Source organism: Salvia hispanica, chromosome 3, assembly GCF_029641045.1.
Source record: "Salvia hispanica isolate PSC_SH4W2 chromosome 3, Shi_PSC_v1, whole genome shotgun sequence".
Classification (NCBI taxonomy): Eukaryota; Viridiplantae; Streptophyta; class Magnoliopsida; order Lamiales; family Lamiaceae; genus Salvia; species Salvia hispanica.
Window position 1 is genome coordinate 39,743,178 of NC_142694.1, and position 15,782 is coordinate 39,758,959.

Below are 15,782 nucleotides of genomic sequence, written 5' to 3' on the forward strand. Positions count from 1 at the left end.
ACTAAAATGATAAATTGCTGAAAAAATCATAAAATTTTGTTAAATTTTCGTTTGTCCGATAATTTTTAAAGTCAGTTGAAACACCATGAAATTTGGATTTGTACTCAATTATCACACGACCAATTTTTGTTTGGTGATATATAGTAATATGGAAGTCGAAAAATCATGCGTGGATGAGTTAAAAGACGTTATCTATTTATAAAGAAAACGACCCAATTCGATTAAAAATCTACAATTATATACGCGATCGAACTTGATAGTTTTTCACACAATTCAAATATAAATAAAATTGTCCAAAGGTGGGCAATATAGTAATTTAGATGGAAATTAGTAGATTGAAAATGTATGAACCCCGTTTTTTTGTTAGAACCCTAATTTTGTAAATCACTCATATTTGTCTCGAATAGAAAATGAAATAAAATTCAGAGAAGAAATAAAAAAAATGAAAGAGAAAAATCAATTTGGCAGTTATCTCGGGTAATGGCTCAGCAAGTGTGAAGAGGTGGCGCAGCTCTCAAGAAACGATCATTTTTCTAGTCTTCTCACTATACATATAGATTGAAATTGTATCTATACCCGGAGAGAGAGAGAAAGAGAAGGTGGCGTGCAGCAGAAAATGGGGAGAGCGTTCGTGTACGTGATAATCGGAGGAGGCGTCGCAGCTGGCTACGCCGCCCATGAATTCGTCCAGGCAGGCGTCTCCTCCGGTGAACTCTGCATCATCTCCGAAGAGCCTGTAACTCTCTCTCTCTCTCTCTCTCTCTCTCTCTCTCTCTCTTCTCGCGCTATTGCGCGTATATAGATAAAATTATGTATGCGTGTGTGTGTGTTGTTAATGATATTAATTGCTGGATGAATTTGTTTGTTGCAATTAGTTTTCAATCTGTCGATTCAGTGAAGTTCGAACCTAATTATGGCAGTTGTGTTAGCTTATGTGCAATCCGAATATTTTGAGATGACGTCTGTTGCTATTAGTTTTCAATCGGGCGATTTAGTGAAGTTCGAATCTAATTATGGCGGTCGTGTTAGCTGATGTGCAATCCGAGTGCTTTTAGATGATGTTTGTTGCAATTAGTTTTCAATCTGTGGATTTAGTGAAGTTCTCATCTAATTATGGCAGTCGTGTTAGCTGATGTGCAATCCGAGTGCTTTCAGATGATGTTTGTTGCAATTAGTTTTCAATCTGTGGATTTAGTAAAGTTCGAACCTAATTATGGCAGTCGTGTTAGCTGATGTGCAATCCGAATGTTTTAAGATGATGTTTGTTGCAATTAGTTTTCAATCTGTCGATTTAGTGAAGTTCGCTGAATGTTTTGTGATGGAAGGATGGTGTAATATGAGCTTGTTATGTGATGTTCGTGTATTTATTACTTATCTAGACTTGATTGAGAGCTGAAAATCAGAGGATTTTTTTTTTTTTTTGGGGGGGGGGGGGGGTTGTGTTTAAAGCCAGATGGAGGAACTCGAATTTGACAGTCTCCGTTATTTTGTGCATCGGTGCAGTAATTATGAATCCCTCATGTGTATTTTGTATATGATGTGGTAGGTATTTAAAATAAGTTGCATTTTCCCAAAAAGGTCTAAAGTAATTAGGTTACTCCTGGTTAAGATTTGGTGGAAATCTCTAATTTGGTTGCTAGAGCACTGGATAAAATCTAAATTCAGTGATTCCAATAATTATAATTTCAAGTATCCAGTGTATGGTATCCTATTTTCATAGACGTCTGTCCATTTTAAGTAGCAAGGGGTGAGTTCATGGCTTTCCCATCTTTTATTTGGTTGCAGTTTCACCCAGAGGATGAAAGGATATCCTGTATAAGCTGTTTGCAAGAGCATATTAGATCCTCTTCCCAAAGAAACTTGGATATGACTTTTGTATAGGCCATGAACTAGATCCATATATCATCTATAGTTCTATACCTGTCTGATCAACTGGCAATCTTACATACGTTCTTGGTAGCATGTCTTTGTCTCAATAGAGGGTTATGGAGTCATGACTCTCTCCATGGATCAATTTGTTGAATTTGTCTTGTTTCCCCAACAACTTGAGAAACAGGGAAATTTTTTGATAGAATGATGCTTCATGGAACCAGTAAGATAGTGATATGCATGCTTATCTGCATTTTTATTTATTTGGTAGCTTGTTGAATCTTAAGTAGCCTACACTTAGAGGAGGATAGATGTTTTAATCGTTTCTCATGTTTCTTGGTTTGATAATAGAAGTGTTTCACTTAAAATATCTTTTATTCTAACGAGTCAAGGTGAAGATCAGGTTATGGTTGTATGCTTGGGCTAATGCAATCATAGTTTAATGCTATTTTCTTAATGTTGGTATGCTTGATTAGATTCTTTATTTTCTTTTCTTTTTTCCAATATGCTATTCATACTAGTGCACTTTGTAGGTTGCACCCTATGAAAGGCCTGCATTGAGCAAAGGTTACTTACTCCCTGAAGGTATTTATTTTACTTCCTATACAGCAGGATCACAAATTTCCTTCATAACATACTGCAGCATACACTTCTTTACATTCATATATTGACCTTGTGCCCTGGGTTGATAGCCAGATAAGTTCATTTGAAACAAAAACATGGGAAAAACTGAATGTCTGATTAGCAATTTGGATATACAAACTTTTGGGTACATCTATTAGAGTTATGCTTCATCTGACCCCTGTTTATATTTATAGGATGCTTCTCATTCAATTTAAGGTACCTTTCCATGTGCAAATTCAGATCCAAGTCCTTAATCTGCATAAGTCATTTATGCAATTATTGTTGTTTAGTTAAAAATTCTATGTCTAAATTATGCTCACTGATATTTTCTCTGGTTATATTTGTGTTGTGTACATACGTGAATGTCTCTTGTGTTAGATGCTTCGGAAGTTACTGTTATTCTTTACTACTCCCTCCATCCCCGATTAAGAGTCACACTTTTCCATTTCGGTCCGTCCTCAATTAAGAGTCACACTTCATTTTTACCATAAATAGTAAGTAGGTCCCACATTCCACTAACTCAATTCACTCACATTTTATTATAAAACCAATATAAAAATGGGTCCCACATTCCACTAACTTTTTCAACCAACTTTTCTTTACATTTCTTAAAACTCGTGTCCGGTCAAAGTGTGACTCCTAATCGGGGACGGAGGGAGTATGTTAATCTGGTTGAGAATAAAGGTTTGCCATTTTAAATGACTTAACTCTATACTTTCTACTGCTTGCAGCTCCTGCACGCCTACCTTCATTTCACTGTTGTGTAGGTACCAATGGGGAAAGATTGGCTCCAAAATGGTACAATGAAAATGGTAATTTTAATACCATTTCTTAAGTTTCAATATGTCACACTTGTGTAATCAACATAATCGTATCTAGGTTTCCATAGTTTAATGCTACTTGGAAGAAATGGTTCTCTCCCTCTGCTCAGGGCAAGCCTTTTTCATTTTATCTTCCTTGTTGTGTAGCTTGAATGTAGTATTTATAGAATGAATCTAGGAAATCACATCGTTGAGTGTATGATTTCATTTAAGAATCTACTCGATGATAAAAGAAAACATTAGACCAAGTTTGGATACCATCACCCCGAAATCCAAATGCAGTAAACAGCGATGCTTCTAGTTTTTGTTAAGATTTTTTTATTACTTTAGCAATATCTTTTACATCAGATTTTGTGTAATTACTTCTTCTGATGCAATCTTCAGGTATTGAGCTAATTCTGGGAACTAGAGTTAAGTCTGCTGATGTAAGACGGAAGACACTGCTTACTGCAACAGGAGAAACAATTAGCTACAAGTATCTCATTGTTGCAACAGGTGCTCGGGTACTGAAGCTATTCTGTTTTTATATCCTGGTAGTTTTGTGCTCTAATAATACGTTAGTTCTGTCGTTTTGCACTGAAATAGAATGGAAATGGAATTATGGAAGACATTTTCACAATACTTTTCTTGTCAAGCCTCTTATTTTTTGGCATAATGCTGGCTATTGTGCTTGGCCAAGTATTGGGGTGTACTTAGTTTAATTGCCCTTTCGAAGCACATTCTGGAATGATTTAAGCTCCACATAAATAGCACATGGATCACAAATTTTGAATTTCTTTCAAGAAATTAGTGTGTTATATCTTCGCCATTTGCATCCTATTTCATCCTATTTGGAGTAGGAGTGAACTTGAAGCATGTCCCAGCATACTGTTGATCTGCCAACTTCAGAACTTACGCCTGGGCTTATGGTTTAATTGACTAATGAAAAATCGAAACATATGCATGTGCAGTAGAACTTATTATGGACCAAAGTCAACTTGCCCCCCCCCCCCCCCCCCGCCCCCTATATCTTGGGTGAAAATGCATCCTGTCATAAATTATTCAGCTTATAACTGGTATTGTTTCTTGTTATTTTGTAGGCCTTGAAGCTCGAAGAGTTTGGGGTAAATACTTTAGATGCACCTAATGTGTGTTATTTACGAGATGTGGCTGATGCGGACAGACTTGTAGATGTGATGCAATCTCGCAGTGGTGGACAGGCTGTTGTTATTGGTGGGGGCTATATTGGAATGGAATGTGCTGCATCTTTGGTGATAAACAACTTAAATGTGACTATGGTCTTTCCAGAGGCACAGTGTAGTAAGTAGTTTTCTTATATTTATTCCATTCTTCATTTCATTTTATGCATCAAAGTTATCGTTCATACTGCTGGATATGATATGATATGGTTCTGATTACTCTATCTATCTACTTTCATACACACACACACACACTCTACTGTTTCAAGTGAGAACTCATCTTTGTTATACTAATTGGGGAACTATGTTCGTTAATCTTCCCAAGCAATGTTCTCATATACTGGCTTCTGCAGTGGCCCGTTTATTCACCCCCAAGATTGCGGCTTTCTATGAAGAATTTTATCAGTCCAAAGGGGTGAAGTTTGTCAAAGGAACTGTCTTGACATCATTCGATTTTAACTCTGATGGGAAGGTATTAATAGTTCTTCTCTTTGCTTGTAAAAAAATTCTCTCTCAAAGTGAATTTTGCTAAGTATGCTATATATTACTATGTAAAGTCAAACGAAATGTTAAGTTGCGTAATGTGTTGTAACATTATAGTTTCACTTATTTGGTATATGTCGATATGAATTTAGTTGCTAAACAAGTCTCGGATAGGCTATGCGCCAGTTAGCCATTTCAATAACAGAAAACAATCTGAGACAAAACGTGTCAAATACGATGATATTTTCTTCATAAGTCTCCAACTGCATATTCTTATACTTGCACTGACCAGCTCTTTTATTAGGTCTGCGCTGTTAATCTTCGAGATGGAAGCAAGCTTCCTGCAGATATGGTTGTGGTCGGGATAGGGATTCGACCAAACACAAGTCTGTTTGAAGGCCAATTAACAATGGAAAAAGGGGGAATCAAGGTGAATGGCAAAATGCAATCGAGCAACAGCTCAGTCTATGCAATTGGGGATGTAGCTGCTTTTCCAGTCAAAATAGTCGGTGAAACGCGCAGGCTCGAGCACGTTGACTCTTCACGGAGGGCAGCAAGGCACGTTGTTTCAGCCATCATCGTACCTGAAAAGACGGGCGAATTTGACTATCTACCCTTCTTCTACTCGAGGGTCTTCACTCTGTCCTGGCAGTTTTATGGCGACAATGCAGGCGAAGTTGTCCATTTCGGAGACTTCAGTGGAAACACTTTTGGAGCGTACTGGATGAACAAAGGCCATTTGGTCGGATCTTTCCTCGAGGGTGGAACGAAGGAACAGTACGAGGCGTTAGCCCAGGCCACGAGGCTGAAACCAAAAATCGAAGACTTGGCTGAGCTCGAGAGCCAAGGGTTGGAATATGCCTTTAACGTAATCCAGAAACCTCCGTCTCCGCGCCCAGCAGAAGTGGGTGGTGGCTCCACTCTCGTCCTCGACAAACCACTGCACGTCTGGCATGCTACCACGGGAGTTATCGTTGCTGCGTCCGTGGCGGCCTTTGCATACTGGTACGGAAGAAAGCGCAAGAGGTGGTGAAAATATGGCCTTGTACTTCTTTGAAGATTCATTATTGTATAATGCACTTCACCTGTTGTAGCATTTTGTATGTCAAGAGAAAAAGCTGAATACTCTCTGTGCAATTTACTCTCATTTGGAAAAGGGCGAAAGTGTTAAATCCTTAATATTATTTGCAAAAATTAGTTTCAGAATTATTTTACTTCTCATTTTGGATAATAAATAAGATAAGTCCCACATCTCGATTGTAGCTAAACAAGCTGTTTGAGTGAGTTGAGAAAGAAGATAACGTAGATGGTGTAAAAGAAGAAATGGTTTCATCAAGATCAAGATCAAGATCAAGCGGTTACTAACTAATTGGGGTTTACATTACTCCCGAGATACCATAAAATTCTCTACGCAATTTCTCTTCCAATTCACTTTCGCTCTCTGTAAACTTCTCTTTCTTCTCCGCATTTCACAAAACATAACTTCCTTCTTTTCTCACCTACTCTCTCTGAACATGAATCATAACTACCTCTTGGCGGTTGTGGCGATCGCAGCTGCGGCTGTCATTCTTGTTTCCAGACGAAGCGTCAACGGAGACCGCGCCGCCGAGCCCAACGACGGAGACGGCGAAGTGGATCCCCCTCCTGCCGTCGCAGTCCCCACGCATGCCGAAAATATCGCAAAAGCCACAGAGAAAGTTGCAGAAGCACGGGCTGCCTTGGAAGCAGCTAAGGTTGCCAATGACCCCGCCATAACCTGCGCATCTGAAACAACCACCTTCACCGCCGGCGCTGTTGCAATAATGCTCCTCACCGCTAATCTTGATGTTATCCAAAGAAAGGTACCCATCGCCGCTCATTGCGCCCTGGCGGAGAAAAGGGTCCGCGACGCGGCCTTTGGAGTGCACGTCGGCGTCACCGCAGCCCGCGACAAAATTGACGAGGCCCGAGCTGCGGCCAATGCTGCTTCGAATGCTCTCGATGGAATCTTCAACGTCGACGCTTCCCCTGATCCCCATCTTGCGGCATACCTTGGTATTGCATTTGACCCCACCGTCATAGACCCCTCGCCCGCCGAAGTCGAAGAAGGCTCGCTCATTGCACAATCCGTGGAGGACATTGAAAAAGATGCCGAAGATCTCACCCGCGATGTCAACGACCTCAATAATATGGTGGCGATCAACGTCAACATGGCCACCCTAGCAGCTGATACAGCTCTCACTATAGCTGCCACCAGTATAGCAGCCACCGCGGCCGTGAGAATCACACACGCCCCCATCCGAGCCCACGACGGCGTCGTCGAAGCCCGCAACGCGGTTGTCCAAAACCTCGGCACTAGTGAGGTCTTCCGGGCTGTCATGGCCTATGCCGCAGCGGTGGCCACCGCTGAAGCGGCCGATGAAGAAATAGGATAAAATTGACTACATGTACTTACTTTGACGAATAGGAGATATTGACTATGTACTTGCAATTTCCAAATATTCTCCTTTCTAAATCCATATTTCTTTTAAAAAATATCATTTTATAATGTGAATATTCTGATTTTGGTTTATCCGAATTAACAAGATTTGAGATTATCAAAAACAAATTGATGGAATATATAAAACTTTAATTTATGTAACAAGATTATTTTGTTTCACTTTATTATAAAAATGGTTTGGTCAATTTTTGGGGCAAAATCACTTTATAATAAAAATGGTTCATGTCTGAATTCTTCTTAATGGAATCCTCATTTTCACATTTTGATTAATTTCAGCAACAGTATTACTGAGTTGTGTTCTTATAAATTTGCTGCTTAAATCCCATAACTTGGTTTAGATTTCTAACAACACAAAAATGAGCATATAATTAACAAACTAGTTCACTTTCAAATGTAAGTATAACTACATGATCAAAGAGAAGGGGAAGTGAGTAGGAGGGAGGCTGAGCCACAAATAAACAGCCGTAACTTGCACCTTCACATAAGGAATGACTTTAAGGGTAGAAGAGCTTTGCTGCAGCATTCCATGCAGTCACCACCAATGCAAAGATCATAACTCTCAGATAAATCTCCAACCTCATTCTCGCTTTCTAAAGGACAAAAACAAAAAACATTATGAGTTCCTCAACTGCGGCAAAAATAGTATCAGCAAACATAATCTTCCTTGCTCATTTAATGAAGCTGTCCATGCATTAGCATACATCCATCATCACAAAATTTTGATATTTATACTTCCATAGTTCCAGATAACCAATTCAAAAGCAGTAGCACAAAGTGCTCACCAGATCGTGTGAGGATGCTTTTAATTCAGACAACACAGTGGCTGAGTCTCCACGGATAGGGCAGTTGAAAACCTGAAGTACCCATCATATAAACAATTATATAGCATCTAATTGATAGGTCTCCAAAGAAAATTGATCAATTTAATATTAGAGCTTTCAGAATGGAAGGTGGGGGCACTGGGGAAATCAGGTAATGTGTTCTTTAGATTACTTATTGCAAATCCAGCAAAAGTTAGACCACTTTCTACTGTGTCACGCTCTAAGCTCCGCGCTTCACTAACCTTCAGATCAGTAACAAACGTGGCATTAACAAAAAACAGACAACTTTGACGGGTTTATATTTTGAAATGGTACAAGTTTGGATATACAAAGTACAAGAATGGGAAATATGGCTAGGGTGCAAAGAAAGTTTTCTTACTGTCATATCTGGAAGGGACTTGTAAGCCAAAGCCAAAACACGAGACCCGTGTGTGTTTCTTGTAAGTCTCAACATACAATGCAGGCACATTAATAAGCCTTTCCTGAATGGTTTCTGGAGCACCCTGCAATATTATCGAAATGGGGTCATTAACCATTTTATAATCCAACATTTATATATGAATAAATGAGAATAAATAAGTAACAAATGCATTCAGCTATATTCATAGAAGGAAAACAAAAGAATGTACAAGTACTGCATCTTGTATTCCTGTTACATAGGCATTTTTTGTCTGCAGTAGGTGAAACTTGAAAGATGGCTTTTTTATGAAAACCTTTCAAGGATGTGCATATGGATGCATAATACACGCACAAACATATACTTTGGTCTATGTACCTTAATGAAAGCAAAAAATTCCTCCTGAACACGAACAACTACCGCCATTCTTTTTAAGTGAGAAGCAAAGTGATGCCTTTGAACAATCTGGACAAAATTGCCACCTCCCCTGCATTTGTTCACGTCAATGAGAATAAATCAACATAAGATTTACCTCAGGGTAATACAGCAAATTCAAGAAATCAAGAAATGGCTAAGACTTTTTAGAGTATATATGGTTATGAAGATAGAATAGATAAAAATATACATTGAGAAATTTAAGCCAATTTGTATGACAGCAGAAAGGGTTTTCTTTTAAAACGGAATCAGGTAAATTTTAGCATCAGATACAAAAATAAATTAACTGCATCGACATAATTGCAATAACTGAAATAGAGATTAATAGCATACTTTTTTGGAATGGCCTTTTCATCATTTGTAGGTCCAATCAATTCCTTTCAGTGCAGCTTTCTCAAGAGTATCACCAACCTATGTCAAGGTATAAAGGGAAAATGTTACTACATAAAACAAGAGTTTATAAAACAGAATATACAGATTTAAGAGGCTTGAAATTTTAAGTTTTGGACTAAAGAGAATCTGATGTCATGTCAATAAAAACTTTCAAATATGTATGGCAGATAATGGAACTATGTGATTCCACCTGAGTGACTTTTCTATCTCCCAACAAATGAAAATCCAAATAAAAGAGCAACCTATTGACATTTTACATTTTCTTGCAATGCATGTGAGCAATATACCTTATCAAATGTTTCAGATTTCTCAAATAGGGAACCCTGATTGTGATGAAGCATGATTTTCCAGGAAGGCAATTTACTAAATGCATAAACTGTATGAACCACATAAACCAATGTACCATAATAATACAATCACACATCATACACTTTACAAAATCTTCAGTTTATAAACTTCCTACCCTTGCTCTTTCCCTGTCTTCCTGATTCATAACCAATACCAACTTACACAATCACTTTTTAAACAGTGAGCTTAACTGAATGCATACAAATGACAATATATCATACCAGCTTATTGTCCACAAAGACCAAAGCATGACAGGATGCAAGTATTTCCAAAGTTCGATCAGGCACTTTAGATATTTCTGTTTCTAAGTCTTCACTATCTGTCAGACCACCAACTCCAGAAAACTCCTGAGGAACAAATGAAGATATAGACACAATATACTATAGGATCAAGAAGAGATACGTATAATACAGCTTGAGCATCATACCATGTCATCTGAAGTTAGTGTCCCAGTCTTGTCAAAACAACATATATCAACCTGAAAGGTAAATTTAGCTCAAAATCAGCAGATGTGCTTCAGAGTAATCATCAGCCAAAAGAGCTTGAAGTTTGGAACTAAACAAACCCACTGATGTATATTCGTACAATTCTTCATCAGAAACAAAAACTTGTGCTACTCACCTTTCCAGCAAACAGAATTCTAAATGGTTCCGTGCAGTAAATTCTACGTCTGGCTAGTGCTATCAAAGAAGTATTAACAGCTATTGACAGCTCCATTGGAAGTTCGGGGGGAATCACAGAAGTAATAATCAACGAACAACTCAGAAGAAGCTTGTATTTACTCCTTGTTGGATCCTCAAGACCCTGTGGAACAATTATTGCATAATATACACCATGTTCTTTCCAAATAAAGTATCCAAAAAGGATCGAATGAGATCTTCATGAACATCTATCAGAACCAGCTTACCTTTTTAAGGACATAACCAGCAGCTATAAGAGCAAATACTACCAAGAACAGAATAAAAAGCCCACTTTCCCAGCTATTTGCAGTAACCTATGGGATCACATTCAATATTAAAATTGTCAAGAAAATTATGAACAGAAGAATCCATATAACATTAATAAACCACCTAGAAACAGAAACAACTTTACCCTCTCAGTTGAAAACAGTATAGTTCGCATTAGCTTTCCTTGGCTAGTTTCAAATCCAGTTCGCAGCACAACAGCCACACAGCCCCCATCAGGGGCTTTCAAGTGAAATGTCTGTATGGAAAATAAATGAATGCTTAAGTATGAACAGAACATGCGAGAATTCTGCCAATGGAATGAAGAGAGAAGTGAGAAACCTTATCTGGTGTATGCTGTAATATTTTTGTACCACCAAAAAGAACATGTGCCTTATCCCGTTTGATTGATAGTCTCTCATCATTTCCTCTGTTGCCTACTGAAACCTACAAAAATCTTAACGAATTAAAATGAAAACCTTCAGGTGGAAGTGTACCAAAAATTTCTGGGGATAAAATATATATCCATTCTTCTCTTCCCGAATCTCAAAAATATAGCTATTAGTAATTACTGCATGTACTGTCTGTGAACATCATCTTATAGTAACTAAAATCAGTTATATGGAAAAAACAGAACAACAAAAATTGCATGATTATGGGAAATGAGAATAGCATAATAAGGAAATCAAAAGACATGTGTATCATTTTAGTATTGGAAAATGGAAATAACCTTCCATTGTGGTGTAGACTCCCCAGTCAGAATGGCTTCATTCACAATAGCACTTCCAGCCAAAATAAGCATGTCCGCAGGCACAGATTTGTCTTCCCCATCCAGACCAGTAGAGCGCCCAATGGATACAACATCCCCAGGCAGAAGCTCTGTCCCAGAGAGTTTAACCCACCTAAATTTCAAAGTAAAAGGTAAAGGATAATAGGATATATGCAAGTAATTAGAATTACAGAGCATAGTATTCTTAAAGAAATAGAGAAAGGAATTGATCGGGACGTACTTGCCACACCGATAAACCATCAAAATTTGGCTATCCACTTTTACACGTCTAAGCTCCGATAAAGTCTTCAAACGGCTTTTAGCCATTGTTGATTCAAACATAAACAGCATGAACAGAGTGAACAGACTGTAGTACCAATACTCATCTAAACACCACAGGCCAACACAGAAAACCTAAATACATTACAACAATAGCTCAGACAAGACCTCCGGATGGGCCAAAAAAATTGAAAATGATAGTATAATTATGCACATAAAAAAATTACTATAATAAAACAATTAATCAAGCTGAAACTAAAAGGTAGTTGGATTTACTATATACCTGAAATACGAAAAATGGTTCCATGACCTGCTCTTTCATCAATTTTTGGAAAGTGGGTTGAGGATACTCAAATCTGCATAGTCAAAACTTATTAATTAGCAAAAAAGCTTTGGGTGCACCACTAATACTCCTTTCAGAAAAAAAAACGGTTGAAAAGTACATGAACATTTGACATATATAATGAGTACAGATGAAATAGATAATAGTATATGTTCTATTTACATAATAGCACCACATCACTTAGTGTTGTGAGAGAGAAGGTAAAATAGTTAGTTAGTTAAAAGAACTTACACATTCCTTCCCCATTTCTCGGTACCAGTAACAATTTTAGCTTCTGTATCATAACCAGTATTCTTGAGATAATACCCAATTGCTTCCTTGGATGGATACGGAAGTTTAGAGAATGTATGTTTCTCATTAGAGTAAATAAAATGTTGCTTCCTGAAGTCAAAGTAGATCTCTTCTGCACTTGGTGATGTAGAAGAAGCTGCCAACTTAGGAACATTTAACAAAATGGTACGAATTAGGCACATATAGTTTTATTTTGTAACAAAGTTAGACAACAGTTCTTTTTTTTTTCTTCTCAAGAATGACAGAGAGAATGGGTTGCTGAAGTCCCAACCTTCCGAAAGTGAAGCGGCACAACTTCTTTAGAGCCTGAAAATTTAGCTGGAGTAATCTTGCAAGCATCTGCATGGTGTATATCATTAACCTATCATGCAACACAGTACATGTTAGAACTTCAACTAAGGAAATACAGTCAAAGAAAAATAACTCAAGTTCAACTAAGGAAGCTCAGTACATGTTAGAACTTCAACTAAGGAAGTACAGCCAAAGGAATTCTAGTAGCTATTGCAGTCATTTCTACAAAAGCTAAATGTCCAACTAAAGAAATCTCAACTCAACTATCAACACCGATCACAGTACTATGGGCGACAAACATATAAAAAAGATGTCAACTTCAGATGATTTCAATATGATCATCACAAGTTTGTAACATAGTCCACTTCCTATAGAATCAATCAAACTTAAGCAAAAAATATAAGCAAGACAGAGTGGGTAAAAAAAGCATATTCAGTCAGAAAAAAAAAAAAAGACGAACCTTGGAAAATTTTACAAAGCATTTGAAATCCACGGACCAAACGGTGAACAGAAACACGAGAATGTGAAATGCAGAAATGCCGCCCAAAACAATGCAAGCATCCGCGAAATCCAAGCTGGGGACTACAGCTGACACCCACACTCCGTATAGAATCGCGAAAGGCCACATATCCAAACGCCATGCCCAATGCCTCTTTCTCAACAAGTCAACCGTATCAACCACTTTCCCGCCCACATTGAACCTCGACATCTCACTTCTTTCTGACGATCCAACCACAAATTCTCTGCGATTTCCAATTTGAGTCAAAAATTGAAAAGGAGCAGTAGCGTAACAGCTGATAATCACCGTAACCGAGTGAAGAATTCGTGTTGGGTGACTAACCTTTGATTCTTCGCCGCCGGAGATCGGACTAGAGGAGTCAAGGCTCCGTCGTGGCGCCGCCGATCAGGCTTGAAAACGACGACGGAGAGCTCAGTAGCTGAACTCAGATATCGAAGAACAGATTTGGCGATGGAGAGGAATGGAATCTGAAATCTGGATGTGCGTGCCCTAGCCCCCAAATTCAAGAAAAAATTGGAATTTTGATTTTTCTTTTTACGTAAATTTGATTGGGTCGGGTTAATGGGTAGTCTTGATCAACATAGGAGTACTAATCAAATACCACAATTTTTAATGATTTTATCAATTTAAATTTTTAAACTTTATTGAATTTATCTCAACTTTTGCAAAAATATTACTCCTTGTTATTCCCTAACCCTTGGCAAGGGACTTTGTCACTTACTTCTTCCATTTTATAAAAATATTTACATTTTTCATTTCTAATCATCCAACATAAATATGAGCCGATGGTAGCAAGCGGCGAGATCCCGACATTTAGCGGTGGCAAATCGTGCGTGTTGTGTGGTTATCGTATCGACACGATAACAACAAACACGAACACGACCCGTTAAGAAAACCTCAAACACAAACATGACCCCCTACCCTCAGATACGAACACGACACGAACACATTAACGACATGAACCACTTCGGGTCAACACAACACGATAACAACACATATATGATACGACACAATAACGACACTATAATAATACGAAAAATGAAAAATCTATTTTCACGCTAATACTAAGTGCTCCATTAGACTAAACCTAATTTAAAATTTTAAAAAAATAATAATATTATAATATATAATATTATTTCTTAACGTGTAACACAAACGCGACACGAAACTTTCGTGTTGTTATCGTGTCGAAACGATGAGGACACGAACCCAATAAGCTTTGACACATGCCTATTTTCGTGCGGGTTCGTGTCGTATTATCATATCGTGTCAAAAATTGTCAGTCCTACTGGTAGCATTGGACAAAATGTCTGGACACACCACGAACTTGCATTTGTTTACAAATGGGAATTTGGTCGTTGAATATACCTATGAAACAATTTTTTTACAGTAATTGTTAAAAATTGTATCAAGATAGGGTTTGGTACCTATTAATGATTTCAAAAGAATTAGGAAGACAATATGGAAGCTAAGCTTTCCCGCATTGTTAAGCATGCACTTGAATTTGGTTTGAGAATGAGAAATAGAGAAAACAAAACAGACGGGTCGTACGACAATTGGCAGCGTGGAGTTGTGGTACTTTGAGGTCACAGATTTTAAATCCTGCCACATGTTGGGAGACTCAACCTTAATCCACAAACCCAATCGAGCACAGGATTAGTCGAATTTCGCTGAAGGCGGATTTAATTCACTTGTAGTCAAACAAAAGAGAAATAGAGAAAAAAGAGTTTGTAGCGTGAATGTACCTTTGCGAAAGGTACATGCATTAATTGAATTTTGTGGGAGAGGAGGCCGAAAGGATAGGATGAGGCGGAGCTAAATTTCAATTGATTTTTACAATTCAGGTGTGAGGTGGGTAGTTTGGTCAATTGATAAATATTGAGAGTGAAATAATATGAAAAAGAAGAGGAAAGATAAAGGAAAAAAACAAAAATCACTTATTTCGAAAAATTCGCATGGCTCGATCTCATCTTCTGAAAGGTTAACGAATTTAATCTAAAATATGGAAAGGTCAGCGAATCGATACTCATATTCTGAAATCTCTACCTTTTAAAAGTAGACCAATTCTATTTAAAGAAACTTACTTCTCATTCTCCACTAACAATACTCTAATCACTTCATATTTTTATCTCTCTTTTATTTTACCAATTGTGCACTATAACTCGTACCGTTTAAAATATGTCTATTTTTAGGGACTGAGGGAGTAATGCTCATTGGTCATTGAACAACAAATCACCATTCGACAAAAACTTTGAGTAGAGTGGTACATATGATGGTGATTTGAAGGTATTTCCAATTATCTTATAACTTGCATCTCAATAGTTGTCCATCTTTAAAATTTTAGCAATATTTATAGGATATGATGTATCGTTATAAACATAGTCGATCCTCTAAAATACATAAATGATATCCCATATATAATAAATACGAACTTATGCTCGGGACAAATCTAAGAGATGCACAATAAGTTACAATCTATCCTTAATAAGCTATGATT

The 15,782-nt window shown here is 37.7% G+C and overlaps 2 protein-coding genes and 1 pseudogene across 3 annotated transcripts; 2 read left to right on the plus strand and 1 right to left on the minus strand.

Annotated features, from left to right (window-relative positions):
• The first annotated feature begins 434 nt into the window (after window positions 1-434).
• Window positions 435-6,154, plus strand: MDAR4 (monodehydroascorbate reductase 4). The gene is made up of 7 exons (XM_048113199.2): window positions 435-736; window positions 2,403-2,454; window positions 3,225-3,305; window positions 3,699-3,817; window positions 4,394-4,613; window positions 4,846-4,964; window positions 5,280-6,154. Exons 1-7 carry the CDS (start codon window positions 617-619, stop codon window positions 6,006-6,008), a joined length of 1,440 nt encoding a protein of 479 aa, XP_047969156.1. The 5' UTR covers window positions 435-616; the 3' UTR covers window positions 6,009-6,154.
• An 85-nt stretch (window positions 6,155-6,239) lies between these two features.
• LOC125212908 (uncharacterized) lies at window positions 6,240-7,461 on the plus strand. The gene has a single exon (XM_089069161.1). It carries the CDS (start codon window positions 6,490-6,492, stop codon window positions 7,387-7,389), a length of 900 nt encoding a protein of 299 aa, XP_088925287.1. The 5' UTR covers window positions 6,240-6,489; the 3' UTR covers window positions 7,390-7,461.
• Window positions 7,462-7,801: 340 nt separating this feature from the next.
• Window positions 7,802-13,822, minus strand: LOC125215444 (putative manganese-transporting ATPase PDR2; annotated as a pseudogene). Its single transcript, XR_016137328.1, has 19 exons — window positions 13,607-13,822; window positions 13,226-13,508; window positions 12,746-12,835; window positions 12,415-12,617; window positions 12,124-12,196; window positions 11,803-11,975; window positions 11,523-11,694; window positions 11,135-11,239; window positions 10,941-11,051; window positions 10,756-10,842; window positions 10,470-10,652; window positions 10,276-10,326; window positions 10,070-10,195; window positions 9,441-9,518; window positions 9,051-9,159; window positions 8,655-8,778; window positions 8,448-8,517; window positions 8,237-8,308; window positions 7,802-8,044 (listed from the first exon to the last, which is right to left on the minus strand). The product of XR_016137328.1 is annotated as a putative manganese-transporting ATPase PDR2 (transcript).
• Window positions 13,823-15,782: the final 1,960 nt, after the last annotated feature.

Coding starts and splice junctions, on each gene's coding strand:
- LOC125212908 (XM_089069161.1), top strand. CDS start 6,490: ATGAATCATAACTACCTCTTGGCGGTTGTGGCGATCGCAGCTGCGGCT.
- MDAR4 (XM_048113199.2), top strand. CDS start 617: ATGGGGAGAGCGTTCGTGTACGTGATAATCGGAGGAGGCGTCGCAGCT. Junction 2,455..3,224: donor AGGTTACTTACTCCCTGAAG/GTATTTATTTTA, acceptor TACTGCTTGCAG/CTCCTGCACGCCTACCTTCA. Junction 4,614..4,845: donor CTTTCCAGAGGCACAGTGTA/GTAAGTAGTTTT, acceptor TGGCTTCTGCAG/TGGCCCGTTTATTCACCCCC.